Below are 15,191 nucleotides of genomic sequence, written 5' to 3'. Positions count from 1 at the left end.
ATATCTTCGGCGAGAGATTGTTCGCAATCCGAAAGAGACGAGAAGGCAATTTTCATATTTGTTCAAGAGACTTCGTTAACCGAGGATCGGGAACAAGAGATAGTTACCGACCGCAGCGAGATGAGAAGCCAATTTTCGTATCTTCAGCAGGAGATCGAGCATGATCTGAGCGAAAAGAGAAAGCAATTTTCACATTCGTTCAATGGACTTCGTTCGCAGAAGATCGTCAGCCAGAGATCGTTCGCGATCCGAGCGAGACGAGAAGGCAATTTTTATATTCATACAAGGGCGTTCTTTCGTGGAAGAGCGTGACGGGAGATCGGTATCAATTATTTTTAACCCTCTTTCCCAATGAAATTTATTATTAAAAAAAGATTCCATTAATTTTTACCCCACCCCCACCCCCGCTCACGGCTTTTGGAAAACTTTGAGGCCCTGACATTTTGAAGTAAGATACAGATGGCAATTATGTATGGCCTGTACCCCAATCCCGGAAAAAGCGTTGGTTCTGGGTGAAATAATTTACTGGAACTTAATTATATTGAGGGAATATTTTGAACTTTAAGTAATGATTTTATAAACGGTGAAAACTAAGCTATTATATTTGGCACATATAATTTAAACTGCCCTTCATCTTTTGCGTAAGTCGATCTACATTTAGCTATACCTGGGAATTTTAAAATTCTGTGCGTACAATTTTAAAAGGTCTAGTTACGCCCCTGCTGTATCTTTCACAACTACTGGTACCAATCCCCCCCCCCCTCCCCACCGCTTTGCAAACAAGTACTGGTACACCACGATATGCACATACGTATACGTGTATGCAGGTTGGATGACAATGTTATTTCGCAATCCACTTCATCCTTTTCACATTAAAACACGAAGATATTGCATGAGAAGCCAAGATTCAAACATTTCACTTATACGGTGACATTCATTCCATGCATGAGACCAGAAAGCCACTGCCATCACTCGATCAACTAAATGATAGGTACCCGGCACGGTGAATATACAGCTTGTTGGAAATGTTGAAATTCTACAAATTACAGGCCATCGCACATCTTAAAAATTTGATATGTTCAAAAAATATTGCCAAACTATGAAAAAACAGGAACAGATAAAGAAAAAAACCCTTAAGCTGCATTTGGCACAGTTCAAAAGTCAATGTTTACAATGACGTTTTGTGTGCAGCCATTTCGCTAATCGCCAGTAACTTTAGAGAATACTCAGTGAAATCGATACACAAAGACTTATTCGGTGTATAAAATGTAACTTATGCATATACTGTATTGTCCCGTCAAATTCATTAGTATTTAAATCTACTGTTCATTCCACAAACACATGTACAACTTACCTGTCTCCATGCCTTCGTCTCCCGCCAAATATTTTTGGGGCTACCACTCCACGTTTTGAAAACGAGGCCAAATCTAATATTTTCCAAAATAACCGTCAAATCAGCCGGTGGCTCCCAGGCTGCAGAGGGTAACACATTCCAATATAATTCTTGCTTAAGTCTGTGTAGTGTCTGAATAACAGTGCAAAAATATTTTTTTCGTAAAAAATTTCATTTTTTTGAAAATTTTGGCCCGTTTGACATTGAAATAAAGGTCAAAGGTCAAATCCAAGGGCAAATTTGAAATCTACACATATGACTTTTGGAAAGCCGTCTATAGAAAATTTTCCCATAATTCCTTCTGTAGGGTAGATAATTGGCATTGAATTTTCAAAAATTTTGACAAGGGTGCATTTCAACGAGCGTCACGCCCAGGTCAATGCACCAACTGAGACAAAAAAACCTGGGGGTTCAAGTTGAGGTTATATGTGACCTAAATCCAAGAGATAGGGACAGGGGTCCTTGCGGTCTAGGAGGAGAAGCCGTAACGGTGACTTGTATCCGGCGCCAGAACGCGGAGCCGGCGGAGCTTACGGAGCCGACGGAGACGGACGAGACGGGCCGGGACTAAAACCATGAGTACCGCCAGCGTACACGCTGGTGGTAGTAATAAGTATGGTAGTAATTGAATAATTGTGATAAGAAAAGCGTTTTCACCTGTGGGCATAACATGTCCTTATGAGTTCCAATAATCAATACGTATGGCATGGCATTTTTGTCTTCTCCCCTCAATTTTCCAATAGTGTGCATATGGATTGAGTTTAACCAAAACATAATAAACTCTGAAAATTACATATAAAGCCTTGAGGTGATTGCAAAGATGAATATTAATCAGTGTTTTCTCCTCAGCATTGCTAAAAAATAGCACCAATTAATATAATAATAATAATAATAATGTTTCTTATTGGGCGGCTTACAATGGATAATATAACTAAAATCCTTAAAATTACTACAATATTAAAATCTAAAACACTCATCGGAACCATTTAAAATTAACACTACTAAAAACTCAATGTTATATATATATATATATTATATATTATATATTAAGAACAATAGAGAGATTTAAAAATGTGGGTCTTTTAATAAAGAATTTACACACAGTTGACAGGCCATTATTTACATGAGGGCCCTGAGTAGCTTATACATGTAAAGATATATACATAAACCTCAACAATACCTTTCAGGGTCTTCTCTCCCCTGTATACACGGATTTTATCATCGAGGTCCTGGTCAAGTCGGAATACCAACAAGTAGATGATCCGCTCTGAGAGGAACGTTTGGTGCGTGGTGTAGTAGACATCCTGTCCTGCAAAATCCCAAATTGTGACCTGTTTCTCTGGCTCCACATCTTCTCCTCGGGCAATTTTCTCAATTTTTTCCAATAGCTCCTTGTCAATATCATCTAGATGGTCCCTTTCTGCCACTGCGAGGAATACAATAAGCTATGTCCAAACTAACTGATTTAAGCATAATGCATAATGTTATGTATTGCAATGCGTGCATATTCATATATATCATCGTATTAATCCCACAGTATATTGTATAAATATTGTATAAAAATAAATAAATTAGATTGAAAATGCATGTAATAAGTATATTTGGTATCAAGCGCCCGATTGAGTTTTTAGCTGATGTGCCTTCTTCAAGGGGGGGGGTTTGAGAAAGAGAGAGAGAGACTAGACCTTAATCTTAATAGACATGCTTCCAATCTAATCTATTTCATCTGTCAGGTGTTGTTCATACGGCGACATATCGTCAACATTCTTATACTACTCATGTTTTCTTCCCCAGAGGTATGAGATCCACTTTCACCTTTGAAAGGGACTGTACAATAAACAGTGCGGTTAAAATAAATCTTTTTAGCATTAAAAAGTATTGTAATTATTGACAAAATATGAATGTGTTTAGTGTCAATTAACTTTGTGAAACAGTTATCAAATACATTAGAAGCTTTCGTCTGTTTCTGAAGGTTTATCGGCAATTTGCGAAAAAAAAAAAATTTTTTTTTTAAATGTATCCTCTCTGATGAATACAAGTAGGTAAGCTCAAAACATAACGGGGTGATAAACACTGAATGTTTTAACATTCATTAAAAGAATACAGAAAATGTGCAGAGCCTCGAGCGGATGAAAGTTAAAAGTCACAAATGCAAGCGTTTGAGAAAAAATTGTAAAGGAAAACATAACAAAACTAGAATACCACTGAGAGTGCAGACCTCTGCCAAGGCAGCAATTGTTGATTATTATTGATTATTGATTGATTTTTGAGCCAGACCACCACTAAAAACTTATCATTGTCCTCTTTGGCCCAATTCTGACAGTTCGTGAAAATTTCAGCAAAATCGGTCCATAACTTTTTGAGTTATGTAGATGACAGACAAACAGGGGTGAAACTAGAGGATCAGAGAGGCGATACCGCCTCCGGATATTGTACCACCAGCTGGAGTAAGCGCATTCGTATTGACCCCCCCTCCAAAAAGGGACACCATCACCAGTCTTGTGCTTGACAAGCTCTATAAAATGCAATCAACAGGAGTTCTCAAAATATACAAAAAAATATAATTAAAAATGGTCAGTATATGACTTTCTATTCAACTTCAATAGTAACTATGGACCTATCTCTGCCAGTTTTGGAGATATAAGGGACTAAATGTTATAATTTTGCAGTTACCATAATGTGCCATAAATTTCCTACAGAAAAAATTAATTAAAATAAAGAAAAGGTCATTTTGGTCAAAATTCTTGAAATGGGAGGTGCTCTGAAGTTCCAGATGTTCTAATTTGATGAAATAATGTCATTTTTGACCACAAGTTGCCTGCTTTGCCAAGCCTTATGTTTTATTTTTCTGGAGTTCAAAATTAATTATCCATTACCGTACTGCACATTTTGCTTTCACCACCAATATGTACTTTTTGATACAGCGTAAATTTGGAGATAAAAGAGAAGCAAAATTTGCAAAGTTCAGTTCATGGTGAAAAGTAGGTCAAAGGTCAATTTCAAAGTCACATTTAGATTGCCAGTATGACTTCCTATTCAACTTCAATAGTAACTATAGACCTATCTCTGCCAGTTTTGGAGATAAAAGGGAAGCAAAATTTGCAAAGTTCAATTCATGGTGAAAAGTAGGTCAAAGGTCAATTTCAAGGTCACATTTAGATTGCCAGGATAAGACTTCCTATTCAACTTCAATAGTAACTATGGACCTATCTCAGCCAGTTTTGGAGATAAAAGGGAAGCAAAATTTGCAAAGTTCAATTCAAGGTGAAAAGTAGGTCAAAGGTCAATTTGAAGGTCACAGTAAGATTGCCAGTATATGACTTCCTATTCAACTTCAATAGAAACTATGGACCTATCTCTGCCAGTTTTGGAGATAAAAGGGAAGCAAAATTTGCAAAGTTCAGTTCATGGTGAAAAGTAGGTCAAAGGTCAATTTCAAGGTCACAGTAAGATTGCCAGTATATGACTTTCTATTCAACTTCAATAGTAACTATGGACCTATCTCTGCCAGTTTTGGAGATATAAGGGACTAAATGTTATAATTTTGGAGTTACCATAATGTGCCATAAATTTCCTACAGAAAAAATTAATCAAAATAAATAAAAGGTCATTTTGGTCAAAATTCTTGAAATGGGAGGTGCTCTGAGGTTCCAGATGTTCTAATTTGATGAAACAATGTCATTTTTGACCACAAGTTGCCTGCTTTGCCAAGCCATATGTTTTGTTTTTCTGGAGTTCAAAATTAATTATCCATTACCGTACTGCACATTTTGCTTTCACCACCAATATGTACTTTTTGATACAGCGTAAATTTGGAGATAAAAGGGAAGCAAAATTTACAAAGTTCAGTTCATGGTGAAAAGTAGGTCAAAGGTCAATTTTAAGGTCACATTTAGATTGCCAGTATATGACTTCCTATTCAACTTCAATAGAAACTATGGACCTATCTCTGCCAGTTTTGGAGATAAAAGGGAAGCAAAATTTGCAAAGTTCAGTTCATGGTGAAAAGTAGGTCAAAGGTCAATTTCAAGGTCACAGTAAGATTGCCAGTATATGTCTTTCTATTCAACTTCAATAGTAACTATGGACCTATCTCTGCCAGTTTTGGAGATATAAGGGACTAAATGTTATAATTTTGGAGTTACCATAATGTGCCATAAATTTCCTACAGAAAAAATTAATCAAAATAAAGAAAAGGTCATTTTGGTCAAAATTCTTGAAATGGGAGGTGCTCTGAGGTTCCAGATGTTCTAATTTGATGAAACAATGTCATTTTTGACCACAAGTTGCCTGCTTTGCCAAGCCATATGTTTTGTTTTTCTGGAGTTCAAAATTAATTATCCATTACCGTACTGCACATTTTGCTTTCACCACCAATATGTACTTTTTGATATAGCGTAAATTTGGAGATAAAAGGGAAGCAAAATTTACAAAGTTCAGTTCATGGTGAAAAGTAGGTCAAAGGTCAATATTAAGGTCACATTTAGATTGCCAGTATATGACTTCCTATTCAACTTCAATAGTAACTATGGACCTATCTCTGCCAGTTTTGGAGATAAAAGGGAAGCAAAATTTGCAAAGTTCAATTCATGGTGAAAAGTAGGTCAAAGGTCAATTTCAAGGTCACAGTAAGATTGCCAGTATATGACTTCCTATTCAATACAATAGTAACTATGGACCTATCTCTGCCAGTTTTGGAGATAAAAGGGAAGCAAAATTTGCAAAGTTCAATTCATGGTGAAAAGTAGGTCAAAGGTCAATTTGAAGGTCACATTTATATTGCCAGTATATGACTTCCTATTCAACTTCAATAGTAATTATGGACCTATCTCTGCCAGTTTTGGAGATAAAAGGGAAGCAAAATTTGCAAAGTTCAGTTCATGGTGAAAAGTAGGTCAAAGGTCAATTTCAAGGTCACAGTAAGATTGCCAGTATATGACTTCATATTCAACTTCAATAGTAACTATGGACCTATCTCTGCCAGTTTTGGAGATATAAGGGACTAAATGTTATAATTTTGGAATTACCTTAATGTGCCATAAATTTCCTACAGCAAAAATTAATTAAAATAAAGAAAAGGTCATTTTGGTCAAAATTCTTGAAATGGGAGGTGCTCTGAAGTTCCAGAAGTTCAAATTTGATGAAATAATGTCATTTTTGACAACAAGTTGTCTGCTTTGCCAAGCCTTATGTTTTATTTTTCCAGAGTTCAAAATTTATTATCCATTACCGTACTGCACATTTTGCTTTCACCACCAATATGTACTTTTTGATACAGCATAACTTGAAAACCGTACGGAATACAAAAAAACGGAGACCACCTTCAGTGTTGGGCTTTACGTGCTCTACAAAATGCAAAAAAGAATGGGTCTCTAGCATTAACGGTTCCCGAATTAGAGACAGTTTTCAGTTTCGCCATCTTATGGCCGCTACTCCGGTGAAAATGCACTGATTGACCCCAAATTCACGGAGATGAAGGAAGACCAGAAGGGTAACACTTTCCAATAATATTATAAGTCTGTGTGGTGTCTGAATGACAGGGCAAAAAAAATTTTTTTCGTAAAAAATTTAATTTTTTTGAAAATTTTGGCTCGTTTGACCTTGAAGTAAAGGTCAAAGGTCAAGTCCAAGGGCATATTTGAAATCTACACATATGACTTTTGGAAAGCCGTCTGTAGAAAATTTTCCCATAACCCCTTCCGTAGGGTAGATAATTAGCATTTAATTTTGCCATTTTTGGACAAGGGTGCATTTCAATGAGTGCCACACCCAGACCCCAATACCGACAAAGCCCAAATTTTACGTGGAACGAGTTGAGATTATAGGTGACCTAAATCCAAGAGATGGGTACGGGGGGCCTTACCACCTAGGAGGAGAAGCGGTAACGGTAGCCGTCCGGCGGAGCCGGCGGAGCCAACGGAGCCGGCGGAGCCGGCAGAACGATCCGGACGGGACTGAAACCATGTGTACCGCCAGCGCTAACGCTGGTGGTACAAATATAACCTCTTTGGCAGAGCCTGAGGTAAATATAATTTCAATGAAGCTGCTTTTCAAACTTTTAATCTTTGATTATATATATATAAACGGTTTTTCAATTATTGTGTTTACGGTGTTGCATATCTGCTGAAAAAAGTGAAAAAAAAAGCATCACTTCCCTAAAAATGACCCGATCATGCTGATTTTCGAACTTAAGTGACGTATTATGAATATTCATCAGTTCTGTAAGTTTCAAGCCAAAAGGGAAAACATTTTTTCAATTATCGTGTTTACGGTAAAAGTGCACGCCAACGGCGACGGCGACGACAGACGCAGATGATGGCTTTATGTACAGACACATCTGTGTCTGTACATAAAAAAGCATAACTACTAAAATAGTGGCCTGATCATGCGGATTTGACCTGCGTTTTAGTAAGATAGATTACTCCTGTGAGTTTCATGACAACATGCCTATCGGTTTTCCTTGGAATGTGTTTACAGTGTTGCATATATGCTGAAAAGTGAAAAATAAAGCATAACTTCTACAATAATGACCCGATCATGCTGATTTTCGAACTTGACCTGCGTTTTATGAATATTCATCAGCTCTGTAAATATAAAGCCAAAAAGTAAAACTGCCTTCCACTTATCATGTTTACAATGAAAGTGCACGGCGCCGGCGACGGCAATGACGGGGACGACAGACGCAGGTGATGGCAATATGTACAGACACATCTATATATATTTACTGTACTGTTTGAGAACAGTAAGTGACATGGTTTTTCTTAAATGGTCATCATGGGAGCAGTGCCCAAAATAGGTTTTTTTCAAATTTTGATGCAATATTACATAATGTTTAACAGCATAATGACCATCAATTTTTAATAATAACATATTAGTATCATGGATATTCAGAAAATGTAACTAGCAAAGGTCTTCAGGCCCATGGAACTTCAAAGTCACAACTTGAAAATGCCAAAATGTAAACAAGACAGCACTGTTCTGAAATGTTTTTTTTCTCCATTTTTAACAATTTTTAACATAAAACAAAATTAACAGTTTACTGCCATTTTTATATGATCAACTAAGAAAATTGATGAGATGGGAAAAATATCGATAGAACAGTGTTAAATGTCCAATTTCCTCCATTCTGAGACTCTGAACATAGTGGATGATAGTGGAATCTGACAAACTGCAATGATATGTGTTTATTTCCATTTTTGACACTTCATTACACAATACACGATAACAAATTTATCATCATTTTTACATAATCAACTGACAATGTTGTAAAGATGCAGGAAATGTCAAACAAACACTTTTACGTATCTTATTAGTTTAATAATGAGACTGTTAACATGCCTAAGAATTGAATCTGAGGAAATATGAAAAATATGCTGAAAAGTGAAAAAACAGCATAACTTCTACAATAATGGCCCGATCATGGTGATTTTCGAACTTGACCTGCGTTTTATGAATATTCATCAGCTCTGTAAATATAAAGCCAAAAAGTAAAACTGCCCTCCACTTATCGTGTTTACAAGGAAAGTGCACGGCACCGGCATCGCCATCGGCATCGCCATTGGCGATGACAGACGCAGGTGATGGCAATATGTACAGACACATCTGTGTCTGTACATAACAATTAAAATTGTAAGGTATAGTCAATTTCAACGTAACATTATTCATACAGTTTGATGAAAATAAGAATGCAGGAACTCACATACTTAATCGACAAGCTAAGAACAACTCTGGAACATTCTGAGCAATAGACGAGAATCTTGTTTTACTAGTACATGTACACTACTTACCTGCTGTTTTGTCAGGAGAGGCAGGTGATTCACTGTCATCAGGGGGAGCGGCTGTAGAATAAAGAGAAGAATAATATCAAACACCATTCTAGCAGAAAATGACTCAACTTTAAAGAAAACAAAAACAGGGCTAAGATAAAGGAATTTCTTTCCAAAATTTTAACATATAATTTAACTTCGGGATATTGTATAAATATTGTAAAAAAATGAATAAATTACATTGAAAATGTGTCTAATAAGATCAAGTATAATTGCTATCAAGCGCCCAGTCTTCAAGGCACAAAAAGTATAATGGCCGCCTCTGGATATTGTACCACAAGCTGGACCCCCCCCCCAAAAAAAAAAAAAACAAATTGGACATCACCACCAGTCTTGTGCTTGACAAGCTCTATAAAATGCAATAAACAAAAGTTCTCAAAATATGCAAAAAAAAAAAAAAAAAAAATAAATAAATAAATAAATAAATAAATAAATAAAAAACAACAATTTAAATGGTCCAATCAAGGAGATGTTCAAATTGACCTGTATTTTCCTTACACTGATCACTCCTGTTATTTTCTAGACAATAGGCCTATTGGTTTTCCTTGAAATGCATTATCAGTATTGCATATACCAGTATCCTGACAAAAGAGAAAACCTAGGGACAACACTGGGCCGATCTCTGCTAGTTTTGAAGATATGAAGGGCAAGAAAATATGCAGAGTTCAGTTTGTGGTAAAAAAAATAGGTCAAAGGTCAATTTCAAGGTCACAGTGTATGACTTCCTATATAAGTTCAATAGTAGCTTTGGGCATTTCTTTGCCAATGTTGGAGATACGAAGACCAGGAAACATGCAAAGTGCAGTTCATCATAAATAGTAGGTCAAAGGTCAATTTCAAGGTCACAGTAAGATTGCCAGTATATGACTTCCTATTCAAATTCAATAGTAACTTTGGACCTATCTCTGCCAGTTTTGGAGAAAAAAGGGAAGCAAAATATGCAAAGTTTAGTTCATGGTGAAAAGTAGGTCAAAGGTCAATTTCAAGGTCACACTTAGATTGCCAGTGTATGGCTTCCTATTCAACTTCAATAGTAACTATGGACCTATCTCTGCCAGTTTTGGAGATAAAAGGGAAGCAAAATTTGCAAAGTTCAGTTCATGGTGAAAAGTAGGTCAAAGGTCAATTTCAAGGTCACATTTAGATTGCCAGTATATGACTTCCTATTCAAGTTCAATAGTATCTATGGACCTATCTCTGCCAGTTTTGGAGATAAAAGGGAAGCAAAATTTGCAAAATTCAGTTCATGGTGAAAAGTAGGTCAAAGGTCAATTTCAAGGTCACATTTAGATTGCCAGTATATGACTTCCTATTCAAGTTCAATAGTATCTATGGACCTATCTCTGCCAGTTTTGGAGATAAAAGGGAAGCAAAATTTGCAAAATTCAGTTCATGGTGAAAAGTAAGTCAAAGGTCAATTTCAAGGTCACATTTAGATTGCCAGTGTATGACTTCCTATTCAAGTTCAATAGTAACTATGGACCTATCTCTGCCAGTTTTGGAGATAAAAGGGCAGCAAAATTTGCAAAGTTCAGTTCATGGCGAAAAGTAGGTCAAAGGTCAATTTCAAGGTCACATTTGGATTGCCAGTATATGACTTCCTATTAAAGTTCAATAGTAACTATGGACCTATCTCTGCCAGTTTTGGAGATAAAAGGGAAGCAAAATTTGCAAAGGTTAGTTCATGGTGAAAAGTAGGTCAAATGTCAATTTCAAGGTCACACTTAGATTGCCAGTATGTGACTTCCCATTCAAGTTCAATGGTAACTATGGACCTATCTCTGCCAGTTTGGGAGATAAAAGGGAAGCAAAATTTGCAAAGTTCAGTTCATGGTGAAAAGTAGGTCAAAGGTTAATTTCAAGGTCACATTTAGATTGCCAGTATATTACTTCCTATTCAAGTTCAATAGTAACTATAGACCTATCTCTGCCAGTTTTGGAGATAAAAGGGAAGCAAAATTTGCAAAGGTTAGTTCATGGTGAAAAGTAGGTCAAAGGTCAATTTCAAGGTCACATTTAGATTGCCAGTATATGACTTCCTATTCAAGTTCAATAGTAACTATGGACCTATCTCTGCCAGTTTTGGAGAAAAAAGGGAAGCAAAATATGCAAAGTTTAGTTCATGTTGAAAAGTAGTCAGGAGGCTATGTCCAAATTTTATCCAGATTTCTGCAAAAGATGATAAAAGCATGAAATTTTCCACGATGAATGACCATTGGGTGTTTGTCAACCCCCCGATCCAAAATAGACGAACACCCAATGGTCATTCATCGTGGAAAGTTTCATGCTTTTATCATCTATTGTTTCATGCTTTTATCATCTATTGCACAATTCTGGATAAAATTTGGACATAGCCTCCTGACTATACTGTACTGCACATTTTGCTTTCACCACCAATATGTACTTTTTGATAGCGTAACTCGAAAACTGTTTGGAATACAAAAAAACGGAGACCACCTTCAGTGTTGGGTTTTACATGCTCTACAAAATGCAAAAAAGAATGGGTCTCTAGCATTAACGGTTCCCGAATTAGAGACAGTTTTCAGTTTCGGCATCTTATGGCCGCTACTCCCGTGAAAATGCACCGATTGACCCCAAATTCACGGAGATGAAAGATGACCTGAAGGGTAACATTTTCCAATAATATTATTGGTTAAGTCTGTGTGGTGTCTGAATAACAGCGCAAATAATTTTTTTTTCGTAAAAAAATTCTTTTTTTTGAAAATTTTGGCCCGTTTGACCTTGAAATAAAGGTCAAAGGTCAAATCCAAGGGCATATTTGAAATCTACACATATGACTTTTGGAAAGCTGTCTGTAGAAATTTTTTCCCATAATTCCTTCCGTAGGGTAGATAATTAGCATTTAATTTTGCCATTTTTGGACAAGGGTGCATTGCAATGAATGCCACACCTAGACCCCAATACCGACAAAGCCCAAATTTTACGTGGAAGGAGTTGAGATTATAGGTGACCTAAATCCAAGAGATGGGTATGGGAGCCCTTAACGTCTAGGAGGAGAAGCGGTAACGGTAACATGGCGGCTGAGCCGGCAGAGCCGGCGGAACGGACCGGACGGGACTAAAACCATGTGTACCGCCAGCGCTAACGCTGGTGGTACAATAAATGGACACCACCTCCAGTATTGCACTTGCATATTCTACATAATGAGATGAACAAAAGGTCTCTGGCATTTACCATTCCAGAATTCAGTTTCGGTATCTAATGGCTGCTTCTCCCGTGAAAATGCACCGATTGACCCCTAACTCCCAGAGATGAAAGGAGTCCCCAATTGAGACCCCTCACTATAACAGAAGAGCTTAGATCTGTGAAGTTTCCAAAAAAATAGCACAAACAAAATTTTTTTTTGCAGAAAATTCCCATTTTTAGACCTTGTTTGACCTTGAAAAAAAGGTCTAAAGTCAAATCCAAGGGCATATTTGGAATCTCCACATATGACTTTCGGTCAGACTTCTGTAGTAATTTTTCCCATAATTCCTTTGGTTTGGGAGATATTTAGCCTTGAATTTTCAAAAATGTTTACAAGGGTGCCTTTCAACAAGTGTCACGCCGGGCCCAGGCCAATGCACTGACAGAGACAAAAAAATCAGGGTGTTCAAGTTGAGATTATATGTGACCTAAATCCAAGAGATGGGGACACAGGTCCTGGCGGTCTAGGATGAGAAGTGGTAACGGTGACTTGTTTCCGACGCCCGACTATGGAGCCGGCGGAGCCGCATTAGCCGGCGGAGCTGTACGAGACAGGTCGTGACTAAAACCATGCAGAAGATCGTGACTAAAGATGCAGAAAATAGGTTAATTTCTCCTTTTGATGCAATAATAAATAATACTTGTAATAGCACAGTCAATCGACACTGAATTTAAGTCATGCACAACAGGTAACATGGTCAATAACAGGAGCGGATCCAAATGTATTTTCTGACAGTATTTTATAATGTCTTTGTTAATCCATCCTCCATTTTTGATGGTCTTCCAACAGAAAAAATAGATACCCGTCAATGTAAACTTTAAAATCTGACCGTCTTCTGGAAAACCCTGAAGACGATCCAAATCTGCCCCTATGATAAGATCACAGTTTCAGGACCACGAGAGTTCAAATTCACATGATGAAAATCACAATATGACAAATGAAAGCAGTGCATAGAATAATATAATGTTACATAATGTTTGAAGACATAAATACCAATACAAATGCTTATGTAGAAAAACAGAAAATGTGCAGAGCTTCAGGTGGAGGGGAGTTAAAAATTCAGTTGAAATTCTCAGTGTTTGAAAAAATTAAAAACAAAACAACAAAATTATTCCAGTAAAGCTGCTTTTCAAACTTTTAGTCTTAATGTATAAGCATGTTATGAATAACCCCATTGAGTTTGAGGATAATAAGGCACTGTTGTTCATATACAGCATTAATGTTGGCATTATATACAATGTATTTTTTTGAAAACTTATTTGCAATATCAAACAACATTTACCTGCATAATTATCACTGCTTCCCTATTATGGACACTGTTATCTGGCAGAGAACTTAACCTATGGGAGTTTACAGGGAATCTCAACATGTGTGTTTTATATAATCTCATTTTATTATGGACACTGTTATCTGGCAGAGAACTTAACCTATGGGAGTTTACAGGGAATCTCAACATGTGTGTTTTATATAATCTCATTTTATTATGGACACTGTTATCTGGCAGAGAACTTAACCTATGGGAGTTTACAGGGAATCTCAACATGTGTGATTTATATAATCTCATTTAATTGCCACTTGAAACTTAATTAGGCAAGTGACCTTATAGCTCTGAATTTAGCTAGTAGTTCCTCAAGGGAAGATTAGAGGCTTGTCACCCAAATGTGACTAGCAAAGGTATTCAGGCCCATGAAATATCTAAGTCACAGTTTTAAAAAAGCAGAAAATAATAATGCACAAAATAGGAGACTGTCAGTTCTAATGTAATACAATGCTTAACTGCACAGTCAACCCCAAAATTTAATTATGCACAACAGCATATAACGATGTAATAGTCCAGGAAATTGGTGAAAAATTGTGCATTTTTTACCTACAAGCATGAAATTTGGCACACTTATGGACAATAAAATTCTAAGCAAATTAGGATATATGGGCATGTCTGAAAATTCCAAAATGGCCGTCAAATCCAATATGGCAACCAAAATACCTTTTCAAATTAAAACTTCAAGTACATAGTCTTCTAATGACTTAAAATATCATATAAAGATTAGAAAACACCATGGTATGAATCCTTCAGGTGTATTAAATCCAAAATGGCCGCCAAAAGTAAAAAAAAGCAGACCATTTATTCAAGATATCCATTTCATCAAGCACTTAAAACTACAAGCATAAAATTTGGCAGGTTTGTGGAAAATGAAATTTTGAGCAAGTTTGGATGTATGGGCATATCTGAAAATTTAAAAATGGCCTTCAAATCCAAGATGGCCTCCAAAAAATACGGCTTCTAATTAAAACTTCAAGTATATAGTCTTTTAAGGGCGTAAATATCATACAAATGTTAAAAAACACCACGGTATGAATTCAGAATCAATATTTGCTTTTTTAGGTGTATTAAATCCAAAATGGCCGTCAATAGTAAAAAGCACTCTACTAATCCAAGATATCCAGCAGAGTGGTTAATTCATCAAAAACTACAAGCATTGCATTTGGTACAGTTGTAAAACAGGATTCCAAGCACTTTTGGATGTATGAGCATGTCTAAAAATTTCAATATATGGCCCCCAAATCCAATATAGCCGACACAAATACCCGTTAAAAATTAAAACAAGTATATATAATCCTATAATAACTTTTATGGTTAGACAAGACTATGGTATGCATGAAGTATCAATATTTGATTCTTTAAGTGTATAGAAATCCAAAATGGCATCCAAAAATAAGAAAAAAAGGCCACTCACAGCAGCAGTATGGTGAATTCATCATGCAC

General features: G+C 36.4%; 2 protein-coding genes across 4 annotated transcripts in view; both read right to left on the bottom strand.

The window, feature by feature from the left end:
• Window positions 1-2,862, bottom strand: part of LOC147760092 (uncharacterized) — a 30,358-nt gene extending 27,496 nt beyond the window's left edge. Inside the window, exons 1-2 of one of the 2 annotated variants that reach the window (XM_086995349.1) lie at window positions 2,574-2,862; window positions 2,051-2,175 (exon numbers count right to left, since the gene is read on the bottom strand). In XM_086995349.1, coding sequence (XP_086851475.1) covers window positions 2,051-2,167 — 117 coding nt within the window. In that variant the 5' untranslated portion in view covers window positions 2,168-2,175; window positions 2,574-2,862. The remainder of the gene's footprint in view (window positions 1-2,050; window positions 2,176-2,573) is intronic. The other variant, XM_086995350.1, reaches the window with a different exon arrangement.
• Window positions 1-15,191, bottom strand: part of LOC106168600 (uncharacterized) — a 348,468-nt gene that overhangs the window by 284,413 nt on the left and 48,864 nt on the right. The window lies entirely within an intron of this gene.

This window comes from Lingula anatina, chromosome 9, assembly GCF_051362555.1.
Source record: "Lingula anatina isolate TDL-2025a chromosome 9, LinAna3.0, whole genome shotgun sequence".
Lineage (NCBI taxonomy): Eukaryota > Metazoa > Brachiopoda > Lingulata > Lingulida > Lingulidae > Lingula > Lingula anatina.
This window is presented reverse-complemented; position numbering and strand designations above follow the sequence as displayed.